Source organism: Zosterops lateralis, assembly GCF_965231275.1.
Source record: "Zosterops lateralis genome assembly, chromosome: 36".
Lineage (NCBI taxonomy): Eukaryota > Metazoa > Chordata > Aves > Passeriformes > Zosteropidae > Zosterops > Zosterops lateralis.
Genome location: NC_139796.1, coordinates 1072848 through 1086661, shown reverse-complemented (window position 1 = coordinate 1086661; position 13814 = coordinate 1072848). Strand labels below are relative to the sequence as shown.

At 48.5% G+C, this 13814-nt stretch overlaps 3 protein-coding genes across 6 annotated transcripts in view; 2 read left to right on the top strand and 1 right to left on the bottom strand.

Moving 5' to 3' along the window:
* The window catches only part of AKAP8 (A-kinase anchoring protein 8), a 37556-nt gene extending 28504 nt beyond the window's left edge, over nt 1-9052 (top strand). The window contains exons 13-14 of the mRNA XM_083881955.1: nt 8270-8788; nt 8913-9052. Of these exons, the coding sequence (XP_083738081.1) occupies nt 8270-8773 (504 nt within the window). The 3' untranslated portion in view covers nt 8774-8788; nt 8913-9052. The remainder of the gene's footprint in view (nt 1-8269; nt 8789-8912) is intronic.
* LOC310921685 (uncharacterized protein) lies at nt 1104-3922 on the bottom strand (the record flags this gene model as incomplete). Its single annotated transcript, XM_083881887.1, has 3 exons — nt 1104-3382; nt 3453-3648; nt 3898-3922. 3 exons carry the CDS (start codon nt 3920-3922, stop codon nt 2089-2091), a joined length of 1515 nt encoding a protein of 504 aa, XP_083738013.1. The 3' UTR covers nt 1104-2088.
* Nucleotides 9053-10856: 1804 nt separating the features above from the next.
* BRD4 (bromodomain containing 4) overlaps nt 10857-13814 on the top strand; it is a 61760-nt gene continuing 58802 nt past the window's right edge. For 3 of the 4 annotated variants that reach the window (XR_014592201.1, XM_083881987.1, XM_083881989.1), the window contains exon 1: nt 10857-11017. The gene's annotated coding sequence lies outside the window, so the exon portion shown is untranslated. Of the gene's footprint in view, nt 11018-11845; nt 11937-13814 lie in introns of those variants that run through there. The other variant, XM_083881988.1, reaches the window with a different exon arrangement.

The following is a 13814-nucleotide window of genomic DNA, read 5'->3' as shown; positions in this document are numbered from 1 at the left end:
TTTTGGGGGGAATAACTGGGGAATTTTTAAAGACTTTTTTGGGAATTTTGGGAATTTGGAGATTTTTAGGAATTCCAGCCCCATCCAGGTGAGTTTTCTCTCCAAATCCCAATCCCAGAAATCCAAACCCTCCCAAAATCCCCCAAAATTCTCCCAAAATCCAAAAAAAATTCTCCCAAAATTCTCAAAAAATCCCACAAAATTCCCCCAAAATCCAAAAAAAATTCCCCCCAAAAATTCTCAAAAAATCCCACAAAATTCCCCCAAATCCCAAAATTTTTTTGGAGAATTACTGGGGAATTTTTGGGAATTTTGGAAATTCAGAGATTTTTAGGAATTCCAGCCCCATCCAGGTGAGTTTTTCCCCCCCAAACCCTCCCAAAATCCCCCAAAAATTCCCCCAAAATCCCAAATTTTCCCCAGTGGGGTGTCTGGGCTCGGGGCTGGGTTGGGAATTCCGGGATTTTCGGGGATTTTCGGGGATTTTTGGGGCAGAATCCCCAAAGGAGGAGAAAAACCGTCGGAGGCTCCGGAGGATTCCCGGGAATTCCAGCAGGAGAAGCTCCAAGATCCCCAAATTTCCTTCCCCAGGACGGGAAAAACTTGGAAAAAATGGGGAAAAAATGGGAAAAAAATGGGAAAAACGGTGACTCTGCCTGGTGGGTCCTGGGAAAAGGGAGAAAAATGGGAATTGGATCCCAAAAAATGGACTTTGGATCCCGAAAAATGGGATTTGGATCCCAAAAAATGGGAATTGGATCCCGGGAAAAGGGATTTTCGATCCCAAAAAAAGGACTTTGGATCGTGGGGAAAAAAGGACGTTGAGTCCAGGGAAAAATGGGATTTGGATCCCAGGAAAAGATCCCAGAAAATGGGAGTTGGATCCCAAAAAATGGGACTTTGGATCCCAAAAAAAGGACTTTGGATCCTGGGAAAAGGAGGGAGTTCAGATCCCAAAAAAAGGGATTTTGGATCCCAGAAAAAAACTGGGATTTGGATCCCAAGAAGCCGGACTTTGGATCCCGGGAAAAATGGGATTTTGGATCCCGGGGGAAAAAGGACTTTGAGTCCAGGGGAAAAATGGGATTTGGGATCCCAAAAAAAAGGGATTTTGGATCCCAGGAAGAGACTCTGAATCCTGGGAAAGAGGGACTTTGGATCCCAGGAGGAAAAGGACGTTGAGTCCTGGGAAAAATGGGATTTGGATCCTGAAAAAATGGACTTTGGATCTTGGGAAGACGGACCTGGAGTCCTGGGAAAAACGGGATTTGGATCCCAAAAAAAGGGACTTTGGATCCCAGGAAAAATTGGGATTTGGATCCCAAGAAGACGGACTTTGGATCCCGGGAAAAGGGACTTTGGATCCCTAAAAATGGGATTTGCATCCCAGGAAAAGTGACCTGGAGTCCTGGGAGGACGGAGCTCAGCTCCAGGGAAAAAACGGGATTTGGATCCCAAAAAATGGGACTTTGGATCCCAGGAAAAACGGGATTTGGATCCCAAGAAGAGACTTTGGATCCCAGGAAGAGACCCTGAATCCTGGGGGGAAAAAAGGGATTTTGGATCCCAGGAAAAGTGACCTGGAGTCCTGGGAAGACGGAGCTCAGCTCCAGGGAAAAAACGGGATTTGGATCCCAAGAAGAGGGACTCTGGATCCCTGGAAAAGTGACCCCAAATCCTGGGAAAAGGGACTTTGCATCCCAAAAAAACTGGGATTTGGATCCCAAGAAGAGGGACTTTGGATCCTGGGAAAAAAAGGACCTTTGAGTCCAGAGAAAAAAAGGACTTTGGGTCCTGGGAAGACGGACCTCAGGTCCAGGGGAAAAAAAAAATGGGATTTGGATCCTAAAGAAAGGACTTTGGATCCCAGGAGGAAAAGCACGTTGAGTCCAGGGAAAAAAATGGGATTTGGATCCCAAAAAAAGGGATGCTGGATCCCGGGAAGACGGACCTCAGGTCCCTAGAAAAAAACGGGATTTGGAGCCCAAAAAAGGACTTTGGATCCTTGGGAAAAAGGGATTTGGATCCTGGGAAGATGGACTTTGGGTCCAGGGAAAAAGTGGGATTTAGATCCCAAAAAAACAGAGCCTAGGGCCAGGGGAAAATGGGATTTGGATCCCAGGAAGAGACTCTGAATCCTGGGAAAAGGGACTTTGGATCCCGGGGGAAAAAAGGACGTTGAGTCCAGGGGAAAATGGGATTTGGATCCCAAAAATCGGGATTTGCATCCCAGGAAAAAAGGGATTTGGAGTCCAAGGAAAAGGGACGGCAGATCCCGGGAAGACGGAGCTCGAGGCCTGAGAAGAAAAGAGATTTGGATCCCAAGAAAAAGGACTTTGGATCACAGGTAAAGAGGGATTTGGATCCCCAGAAGAGGGACTTTGAATTGTGGGGAAAAGGACTTTGAGTCCAGGGGAAAATGGGATTTGAATCCCAAAAAAAAAGGATTTTGGATCCTGGGAAAAGGGACGTTGGATCTCTGGAAGAGGGACTTTGGATCTTGGGGGGGGAAAAGGACTTTGAGTCCAAGGGGAAAAAGGGATTTGAATCCCAAAAAAAAAAAAAAAAGGATTTTGGATCCCAAGAAGAGGGATTTTGGATCCCAGGAAGAAGGATCTTGGATTCTGGGAAAAGGAGGGACGCTGGATCCCAAGAAGAGCAACTTCGGATAGCAGGGGAAACAATGGACGTGGAGTCCAGGGGAAAAATGGGATTTGCATCCCAAAAAAAGGACTTTGGATCCTGGGAAAAGGGACTTAGGATCCCGGGAAGACGGAGCTCAGGTCCAGGGAAAATGGGAATTTGGATCCCAAGGAGAAGGAGCTTGGATCCCGGGGAAAAGGGACCCGGAGTCCTGGGAGAAAAAGGACTTGGAGTCCAGGGAAAAATGGGATTTGGATCCCAGGGAAAAAGGGACTTTGGATCCCAGGAGGAAAAGGACGTTGAGTCCAGGGAAAAACGGGATTTGGATCCCAAGAGGGATGTTGGATTCCCTGAAAAAGTGACCTCAAATCCTGGGAAAAATCCCAGGGGGAAAAACAGGACGTTGAGTCCAGGGAAAAAGGGACTTCGGATCCCAGGAAAAGGACTTTGGATCTTGGGAAGACGGACCTGGAGTCCTGGGAAAAGGAGGGACTTTGGATCCCAAAAAAAGGGACTCTGGATCCCAAAAAAGGGACTTTGAGTCCAGGGGGAAAAGGGATTTGGATCCCAATAAAAGGGATGTTGGATCCTGGGAAAAAAAGGACTTTGGATCCTGGGAAAAGGGACACTGGATCCTGGGAAAACAGAGCTCAGATACCAAGAAGAAAAGAGATTTGAATCCCAAAAAAAGGACCTTGGATCCCAGGTAAAAAGGGATTTGGATCCCAGGAAGAGGGACCTTGGATCTCGGGAGAAAAAGGACTTGGAGTCCAGGGAAAAATGGGATTTGGATCCCGGAAAAAAAGGACTTTGGATCCCGGGAGGAAACGGACGTTGAGTCCAGGGAAAAAGGGATTTGGATCCCGGGAAGACGGATGTTGGATCCTGGGAGAAAAGGGATTTGGATCCCGAGAAGAGGAACTTTGGATCCCAAAAAAGGGATTTGGATCCCAGGAAAACGGAGTTCTGGGATGAGGAGGGACCTGGAATGGCGGGAAGGCAGAGCTCAGCTCCGGGGAAAAGGGATTTGGGATCCCAAAAAAAGCAACTTTGGATCCCCAAAAAAAAGGATTTTGGATCCTGGGAAAAGGAGGGATGGGGAGCCTGGGATTGGCTGCGTGGGATGGGATCATTCCCATTTTCCCAGTTTGGGATCCCAGTTTGGGATTGGATCACTCCCATTATCCCAGTGTGCATAATGGGAATGATCCAGTTATCCCAGTTTGGGATCCCAGTTTGGGATGGGATCGTTGCCATTTTCCCAGTTTGGGATTAGCATATTCCCATTATCCCAGTCATTCCCATTATCCCAGTTTGGGTTTGGCCATATCCCATTATCCCATTTTGGGATCCCAGTTTGGGATGGGATCGTTCCCGTTATCCCAGTTTGGGATCCCAGTTTGGATGTTGCTGTTATCCCAGTTTGGAATGGATGCGTTCCCATTATCCCAGTTATTCCCATTATCCCAGTTTAGGTGTTTTTGTCCGTTATCCCAGTCTGGGATGGAATCATTCCTGTTATCCCAGTTTGGGATCCCAGTTTGGGTTTGGATCACTCCCATATTCCCAGTTTGGATAATGGGGACGATCCAGTTATCCCAGTTTGGGATCCCAGTTTGGGATGGGATCATTCCCATTGTCCCAGTAGATGTTCCTGTCCCATTTTCCCAGTTTGAAATAGAGTTTTTCCCAGTTTGGATGTTGCTGTCCCGTTATCCCAGTGTAGGATCCCAGTTTGGGATGGGATCATTCCCATTATCCTGGAGCAGGATCCCAGTTTGGATGTTCCTGTTATCCCAGTTTGGGCTGGGTGTGTTCCCATTATCCCAGTTATTCCCATTATCCCAGTTTGGGATCCCAGTTTGGAGTTGGATCATTCCCATTATCCCAGTTTGGGATGGATGGATTCCTGTTATCCCAATTTGAAATGGGATTGTTCTCCTGATCCCAGTTTGGGATCCCAGTTTGGATGTTCCTGTTATCCCAGTTTCGGCTGGGTGTGTTCCCATTATCCCAGTTATTCCCATTATCCCAGTTTGGGATCCCAGTTTGGAGTTGGATCATTCCCATTATCCCAGTTTGGGATGGATGGATTCCTGTTATCCCAATTTGAAATGGGATTGTTCTCCTGATCCCAGTTTGGGATCCCAGTTTGGATGTTCCTGTTATCCCAGGTTGGGATTGGATCATTCCCATATTCCCAGTTTGGATAATGGGAATAATCCAGTTGTCCCAGTTTGGGATCCCAGTTTGGGATGGGGTTGTTCCCATTATCCCAGTTTGGGATCTCAGTTTGAGACAGGGTCATTCCCAGTTTGGGTTTGGATCATTCCCATTATCCCAGTTTAGATGTTCCTGTCCCATTTTCCCAGTTTGAAATAGAGTTTTTCCCAGTTTGGATGTTGCTGTCCCGTTATCCCAGTTTGGGATCCCAGTTTGGGATGAGCGTATTCCCATTATCCCAGTCATTCCCATTCTCCCATTTTGGGATCCCAGTTTGGGTTTGGATTGTTCCCATTCTCCCAGTTTGGGATCCCAGTTTGGGCTGGGTGTGTTCCCATTATCCCAGTTATTCCCATTATCCCAGTTTGGGATCCCAGTTTGGAACTGGATCACTCCTGTTATCCCAGTTTGGATAATGGGAATGATCCAGTTGTCCCAGTTTGGGATCCCAGTTTGGATTTGGCTCATTCCCGTTTTCCGAGTTAGATATTCCTGTCCCATTTTATCCCAGTTTGGGCTGGGTGTGTTCCCATTATCCCAGTTATTCCCATGATCCCAGTTTGGGATCCCAGTTTGGGATGGGATCATTCCTGTTATCCCAGTTTGGATGTTCCTGTTATCCCAGTTTGGGATGGATGGATTCCTGTTATCCCAGTTTGGGATCCCACTTTGGAACTGGATCACTCCCATTATCTGGGTTTGGATAATGGGAATGATCCAGTTGTCCCAGTTTGGGATCCCAGTTTGGGATGGGATCGTTCCCAGTTTGGGCTGGGTGTGTTCCCATTATCCCAGTTTGGATGTTCCTGTCCCGTTATCCCACTTTGGGATCCCAGTTTGGGCTGGATGGATCCCCACATTCCCAGTTCTTCCCATTTTCCCAAACTGGAGTCTCTCCTTTTCCCACGCAGCCAATCCTGGAAAAAAACCTCCCTGGGGGAAAAAAAACTCACCCAAAATTCCCAAAAAATTCCCAAAATTCCCTAAAAAATCTCCAAAATTCTCAAAGAAACCTGAAAATTCCCAAAGAAAGCCCTCAAAAAATTCCCCCAAATTCCCAAAAACCTTCAAGATTTCCAAAGAAACCTGAAAATTCCCCAAACCCCTTGAAAATTCCCAAAATTCCCAAAGAAAACTCCAAAAAACCCCACCCCAAAATAAAAATAAAACAAAACAAAACAAAACAACAAACGTTCCCTCCAAAACCTCAAAAATTCCCAAAAAAACCCAAATTCCCAAAGGAACCTAAAAATTCCAAAGAAAACCCACAAAATTCCCAAAAAAACACCAAAATTTCTTGAGAAACCTGAAAATTCTCCAAAAAATTTTTAAATTCCCAAAGAAAAGCCAAAAATGCCCCAAAACCCGTGAAAATTCCTGAAGAAAACCCCCAAAATTACCAAAGAAACTTGAAAATTCCCAAAAAAAAAACCCCAAAACCCAGAACGAGGAATCCTCGTTCAGCATCAGCCTCAATTGGGCCAATTTTGAGCATTTTTGCGACAATTCCCAGCAATTTTCCCCCCAATTTCCCTTGTTTTATCCCCCAATTTTTCCCCATTTTCCCAATTTCTCTGTTTTTCCCAAATTCCCGTTTTTCCCCCGATTTTTCCTGCTTTTTCTCCACCAATTTTCCCTGATTTTTAATGAATTTCCCCCAATTTTCAATGTTTTTTCCCTAATTTTTCCCCAAACTCCCCCATTTTTCCCAAATTCTGTTTTTCCCCAAATCCCCCCTAAATTTCCCCAAATTTCCCTCATTTTTCCCAAATTTGCCCTAATTTACTTCAAATTTCCCTAAATCCTCCCAAATTCTCCCCAAATTTCCCTAAAATTCCCCCATTTTTCCCAAATTTTCCCCAAATTTCTCCCATTTTTCCCCAAATCCCCCCTAAGTTTTCCAAAATCTCCCCCAATTCCCTCAAATTTTCCCCAAATTTTTTCCCAAATTTCCCTAAATTCCCTCAAATCCCCCCATTTCCCCCTAAATTCTTCCAAATTCCCCCATTTTTCCCATTTTTCCCCAAATTTCCCCTAAATTTCCCTTAATTCCCCCAAATTCCCCCAAATTTCCCCCATTTTTTTCCCAAATTTCTGCCAAATTTCCCCATTTTTTCCCAATTTTCCCCCAAATTTGTTCCATATTTCCTCCGAATCCCCCCAAATTCCCATTTTCCCCCCAAATTCCCCCATTTTTCCCCAAATTTCCCATTTTCCCCCCAAATTTCTTCCAAATCTCCCCAAATTTTCCCCAAATTCCCCCATTTTTTCCCTAATTTCTCCCAAATTCCCCGAAATCCTCTATTTTCCCCCAATTTTCTCATTTTTCCTTAAATTTCCCCAAATCCCCCTAAATCCTCCCATTATTCCTCCATTTTTCTCCAAATTCCATTTTTCCAAAAATTTCCCCCAAATTTCCCCCATTTTTTCCCAAATTTCCCCATTTTTCCCCTCAAATTTCCCCCATTTTTTCCCATTTGTCCCCAAATTTCCCCCATTTTTCCCCCTATTTTCCCCATTTCTGCCCCCCAATTTCCCCCCAAATTTCCTCTGAATTTTCCCTTTTTTTCCCCAAATTTCCCCCAATTTTCCCCATTGCTCTCCCCAAAATTCCCCCATTTTTCCCCAATTTCCCCACAAATTTCTCCCAAATTCCACCAAATCCCCCCAAATTTTCCCCATTTTCCCCAAATCTCCCAAAAATCCCCCATTTTTCCCCAAATTTCCCCCAAAATTTCTCCATTTCCCCCCCAATCCCCTAAATTTCCCCATTTTTTCCCAAATATCTCCCATTTTTGCCCAAATTTCCCCCTTTTTTTTCCAAAATTTCCGCCAAATTTCCCCATTTTTTCCAATTTCCCCCCAAATTTGTTCCGAATTTCCTCCGAATCCCCCCAAATTCCCATTTTCCCCATTTCCCCCAAAATTTCCCCTATTTTCCCCCAAATTCCCCAAAATTTCCCCATTTCCCCCCAAATTTGCCTCAAATTCCCCCTATTTTCCCCCAAATTCCCCCCATTTTTCCCATTTTCCCCAAATTCCCCCTAAATTCCCCCAATTTTCCCCCAAAGTTCCCCCAGTTTTTCCATTTTTCCCCAAATTCCCCATAAAATCCTCCATTTTTCCCCAAATTTTCCCCATTTTTTCCCTAAATTCCCCCAAATTCCCCTATTTTCCCCCAAATTCCCATTTTTCCCAAATTTCTCCCAATTTTCCCCCAAAATTCCCCCCAAATTTCCCCCATTTTCCCCAAATTTCCCCCATTTTCCCCAAATTTTCCCCATTTTCCCCCAAATTTCACCCTTTTTTTCCCCAAATCTCCCCATTTTTTCCCTAAATCCCCCCAATTTTCCCCAATTTTTCCCCAAATTCACCCAAATTTCTCATTTTTTCCCCTCTTTAGGGTGAGGACCCTTTCTCTGAGGATCCCCCCGAGGCGGCCCCGGCACCAACAACGGGACAAGAAGAAGAAAAACCCCAAAATTCCCCCAAACCCCCCGAAAATCCCCCCGAAAATGCCCCAAATTCCCCCAAATCCGGGGAGTTCCTGAAGGCCCCGGGGCCCCTCCTGGTGCCGCCGTTCCTGGAGGAGCCAGAAAACCCCCAAAACCCCGAAATTCCCCCGGAAAAAACAGCAGAAAATGAAATTTCCACCCAAAATCAAACCGAGGGAGAAGAGGGAAAAAACCCCGAAAAAAATCCGGAAAAAAATCTGGAAAATGAGGGAAAAAATCCGGAAAAAATTGAGGAAAATGAGGAAAAAATTCAGGAAAAAATTGAGGAAAATTCGGAAGAAAATTCAGAAAAAAATTTAGAGAATTCAGAAAAAAATTTGGAGAAAAATTCAGAAAAAAGTCCAGAAAAAGCTCCGGAAAAGGAGGAAGAGAAAAACTTGGAAGAGGCATAAAAATCCCAGGAAAAGGTGAGGATTTTAGCTCTAAAATTCACTTTTTTTTTTCCAGGTTGGAATTTTTAGGGAAAATTTAATTTTTTTTCTTTTTTTTTCAGGATTTTTTTAGGGTTGTTTTTTTTTTTTCCTTTTCCAGGATGAAGAAACGACGGAGCCCAAAATTCCCAGATTTTCTCACCCCCTGAGGAATTTCAGGATGAAAAAACCCTCCCCAAAAATAGGAAAAAAAATCAAAATTAGGAAGTTTGGAAAATTCCAATAAAGGTGGAGATCAAAGTTTGGGGATTTCCTTTTTTTCCCAAAAAAAAAAATCTCAATTTAAAGAAGATTTTTCCCAAAAAAATTGGATTTTTTTTTCCCTTTCTTTCACTCCCAGGGAGGATTTGGGGCTCGAATTGAATTTTTAAGGAATTATTCCATTCCAAAATGGGATTTTTGGGGAAAAAAATCCAAATTTTTCCCTAAAAAATTCCATTTTCAAGCAAAATTCAACAGTTCCACTCCCCTCCAAATGTTTTTTTATCTTTTTTTCCTAAAGAATTCCAAAAAAATCAGGAATTTTTGATGGAATATTAAATAATTCCCTGATTTTTGGTGGGTTTTTACACAAAAATTTCATTTTTTCACCTCAAAAATGGATGAGAATTCCCAAAAAAATGGGAAATTTTGGGAGATTTTCCCTCAAATTTCTCTGGAATGGGAATTTGGGGAGGGGGATGGGGTGGGGACCCCCCCCTCCGGTGATGTCACAGCCCAAAATCCCCCAAAAATGTCCCCAAAATGTCCCTAAAATCCCCAAATTGTCCCCAAAATTGTCCCTAAAGTGTCACTGGGACCCCTAAAATGTCCCCAAAAGCCCCAAATTGTCCCCAAAATGACCCCAAAACCCTTAAAGTGTCCCCAAGACCCCCCAAAATGTGCCTTGGGTGCCCAAAATGTCCCCAAAACCCCCAAATTGTCCCCAAAATGAGCCCCAAAGTGTCCTCAGGACCCCTCAAATGTCCCCAGGGACCCCAAAGTGTCCCCAAGGACCCCCCTGGGGACCCCCCCCCCATTTATTGTCCCCATAGACCCTTTAAGGACCCCCCCAATGTCCCCAAATTCTCCAAAATGTCCCCAGGACCCTCCCTGGTGTCCCCCAGTGTCCTCGAGACCCCAAAAATGTCCCCAAATCCCCCAAAAAATGTCCCCAAGACACCACCAGTGTCCCCAGGATCCCCCAAAGTGTCCTCAAATCCCCTCCAGGGTCCCCAAGACCCCCCAAAGTGTCCCCAAAATGTCCCCAAGGACCCCCCAGTGTCCCCCCATCCATTGTCCCTCCCCAGGACCCCCAAAATGTCCCCAAAGACCCCCCCAAAGTGTCCCCAAATTCCCTCCAGGCTCCCCAAAGATCCCCTGGGACTCCCCCCCCAGTGTCCCCTCCTCATTTATTGTCCCCCAAACCCCCCCAAAATGTCCCCAGGACCCCCTGGGACCCCTCAAGGTGTCCCCAAATCCCCTCCAAGGTCCCCAAGACCCCAAAAGTGTCCCCAGAATGTCCCCAAGACCCCCCCCCCAGTGTCCCCAGGACCCCCTGGGACCCCCCAAGGCCCCCCCCCCCCATCCCCTCCAGGGTCCTGAAGACGCCAAAAGTGTCCCCATAGTGTCCCCAAGGACCCCCCGGTGTCCCCAGGACCCCCCAAAATGTCCCCAGGGACCTCCCGGTGTCCCCTGGTAATTCCCGGTGTCCCCCCGGTGTCCTTAATGTCCCTTCCCGGTATCTCCGGTGTCCCTTCATTGTGTCCCCTCCATCATCCGGGACCCTCCCGGTGACCTCCGGTGACCCCTCCCGGTGTCCCCCCGGTATCGCCCCCTCCGGTGTCCCCTCCTTGTCCCCGGTGTCCCCCCATTGTCCCCTCCCTGTCCCCGGTGTCCCCTTTCTGTCCCCGTTCCCCCCCCGGTGTTTCCCCCCCCCCCCCCGTTTCCCATTTTCCGGTTCCCCTCCCGTGACGTCACGCGGCGGGGTGGGCGTGTCGCGGTGCGCGGTGACGTCACGCGCAGCGCGGTGAGGTCAGTGCGGCGCCGCTGCCGGAGCCGCTTCCCCTCGGTGCCCGCGGCCCCCCCGCCCCTTCCCCTTCCTCCCCTCCCTCCTCCTCCTCCTCCTCCTCCGGTTCGGGCCCCGCCGCCGCCCCCGGCCCGGGGAGGGAGGAGGGAGGGCGGCCCGGCCCTTTGAGCCCAGCCCGGCCCGGCCCGGCCCCTCAGGTAAGAGCGGCGCGGTGCGAGGCCCGGGAGGGGAGAGGCCGCTGGTGTGAGGGGGAACCGAGCCCCGGGGGTGTGTGAGGGAAAGGACAGACCCCGGGTGGGTTTCAGGGGGTGCCGCGATTCTCCAACGCCGCTTACGTCGCCCCGCCGGCGTAACCCGCATTGCGTAATGCGGCCGCTGCGTCAGGGCGGCTGCGCCAGCGGCGGGACCTGCGCCTACAGCGCCCACAGCGCCGGGGCACGGCCGGGCAGGGCCTCACACCGCTCTCTCGGGTGTTTCCAGCGCGGGGATCCGCGGCTCGCTCGCCGTTCGGTCCAGAATTCCCTCAGTTATTGCGAGTTTGACCGGGGTTACGGCGTTTGCGCGGGGCGCGGGGCGGGCCGGGCGGGGCCGCCTTACGCCATTTGCGTACCGCGGGGTGGGCGGGACCTTCTTACGCCCTTTGCAAAGCCCGGGACTTTCTTACGCCGTTTGCGTAGCGCCGAACAACCTTACGCCATTTGCGTAACGCTGAGCGGGGCGGGACCGCCTTACGCCATTTACGTAGCCCTGAGCGGGGCTGGACCGCCTTTACGCCGTTTACGTAGCGCTGAACCCGGTACCGCCTTACGCAATTTGCGTAGCGCTGAACCCACCGCACCTTTACGCAATTTGCGTAGCGCCGAACCGCCTTACGCTGTTTGCGTAACGCTGAATCCAGTGCGGCTTTACGCAATTTACGTAGCGCTGAACCCAGCGCGGCTTTACGCCGTTTGCGTACAGCGGAGTGGGCGTGGCCTCGTTCCGCCGTTGGCGTAGCGCGGGGCGGGGCCGGCGCGCGGGGGGCACTTCCTGCCGCCGCCATTTTGTGGCGGAGCGGGAGGAAGCGGCGGCGGCTCCAGGCGGCGGCAGCGCCGGCCCGGCCCGGCCCGGCCCGCGGTGAGTGAGCGCCGGGACAGCGCCGGCAGTGCCCCGGGAGCCGCGCGGGGCCGGCCCGAGCGGGGCCGCGCTGTGGTGGCGGAGAAAAGCCGCTCTCCCCCCCCGTTAGGCCCAGCCCGCCCCCGTTAGGCCCGGGCCGCTCCCGCCCCCGCCCGCTCGCCGTGAGGGGAGGACGCGCCCAGGCCTCGCTGGGCCGGCCCGGGGCGGCCTCAGCGGGGGTTGTATTGACCTTGTGCCGCTCGGTTTTCTCCAATTCCTGATTTTATGGCGGTTTTGGGCCCCGCTCCGGTCATGGTGGGCCTTGGGACGGGAAACGGGGCGACACCGGGGGGACATTCGGGGTGTCAGGGGGCACTGAGGGAATTACCGGCGCTTTTGGGGATAAAAACTCAACACTGAGGGAATTCTCTGGTTTTTGGGGAGATAAAAAGTGAACACTGAGGGAATTCTCTGGTTTTGGGGGATAAAAAGTGAACACTGAGTGAATTCTCGGGTTTTTGGGGGATAAAAAGTGAACACTGAGGGAATTATCGGGTTTTTGGGGGATAAAAAGTGAACACTGAGGGAATTCTCGGTTTTTTTTGGGATGGGATTGGAACATTGAGGGAGTTCTCTATTTTTTGGAAGATAAAAAGTGAACACTGAGGGAATTTTCTGTTTTTTGGAGGATAAAAAGTGAACACTGAGGGAATTCCTGGAGTTTATAGGCTGGGAAAGGAACACTGAGGGAATTCCCAGTATTTTTTGGGATGGGAATGAAACACTGAGAGAATTCTTGAGATTTTGGGGATGAAGAGTGAACATTGAGTAAATTCCCAGTTTTTTTGGAGGATAAAAAGTGAACACTGAGGGAATTCCTGGGATTTATGGTATATTTATATTTGATAATATATTTATATTTATAGTATTAAAAGGGAACACTGAAGGGTTTTGTGTATTTTTTTTTTTTGGAATGGGAATGAAACACTGGAGGAATTTCTGGATCTTTTGGGATAACGAGGAATCCCTGAAAATATTCCCAGTTTTTTGGGGGATGAAGAGGAAACACTGAGGGAATTCTTGGATTTTTTGGGATGAGAATGAAACACTGAAGGATTTTCTGAGGGTTTTTTTGGAGCAGGAATTGGGAGCCCGGGGATGTCTCAAGGATTTTATTGTTGGAATTTGGAGCTTCCTGAAATTCCTGGGAATTTTGGACCTGAGGGAATTCCCAAGTTGGTTTTTTTTGGGGATGGAAGAAGGAATTTCTGAGATTTTGAAGTGAGGAAAGGGAATTCTGAGGGAATTCCCTGGAATTTCCTGATGGATTTGGAACAATGAGGGAATTCCTGGGGTTTTTTTGGGATGGGAAAGGGACACTGAGGGAATTCCTGGGATTTTTGGGAGAAAAATTTGGATCCTGAGGGAATTCCTGAGGTTTGGGATGGGAATTTCCAGCCTCGGGGTGTCTTTGGGATTTGAGTTTGGAGCCTGAGGGAGTTCCTGGGTTTTTTTGGGATGGGGATTGGGAACTCGAGGGAATTCCCTGATGTTTTGCAGATGGGATTTGAAACCTGAGGGAATTCCCAAAGTTTTGGGATGGAAATTTAGGACCTGAGGGAATTCCTGAAGTTTTGGTGTTGGATTTTCCAGCCTGAGGGAATTACTGGGTTTTTTGGGATGGGGATTGGGAACTTGAGGGAATTCCTGATGTTTTGGGGTTGGATTTTCCAGCCTGAGGGAATTCCCAGGTTTTTTGGGATGGGAATTTAGGACCTGAGGGAAATCCCAAGGTTTTGGGATATGAATTGGGAGCCTGAGGGAATTCCCAGTTTTTTTGGGTGTGGGATTTGAAACCTGAGGAAATTCCTGAGGTTTTGGGATGGGAATTCAGGACCT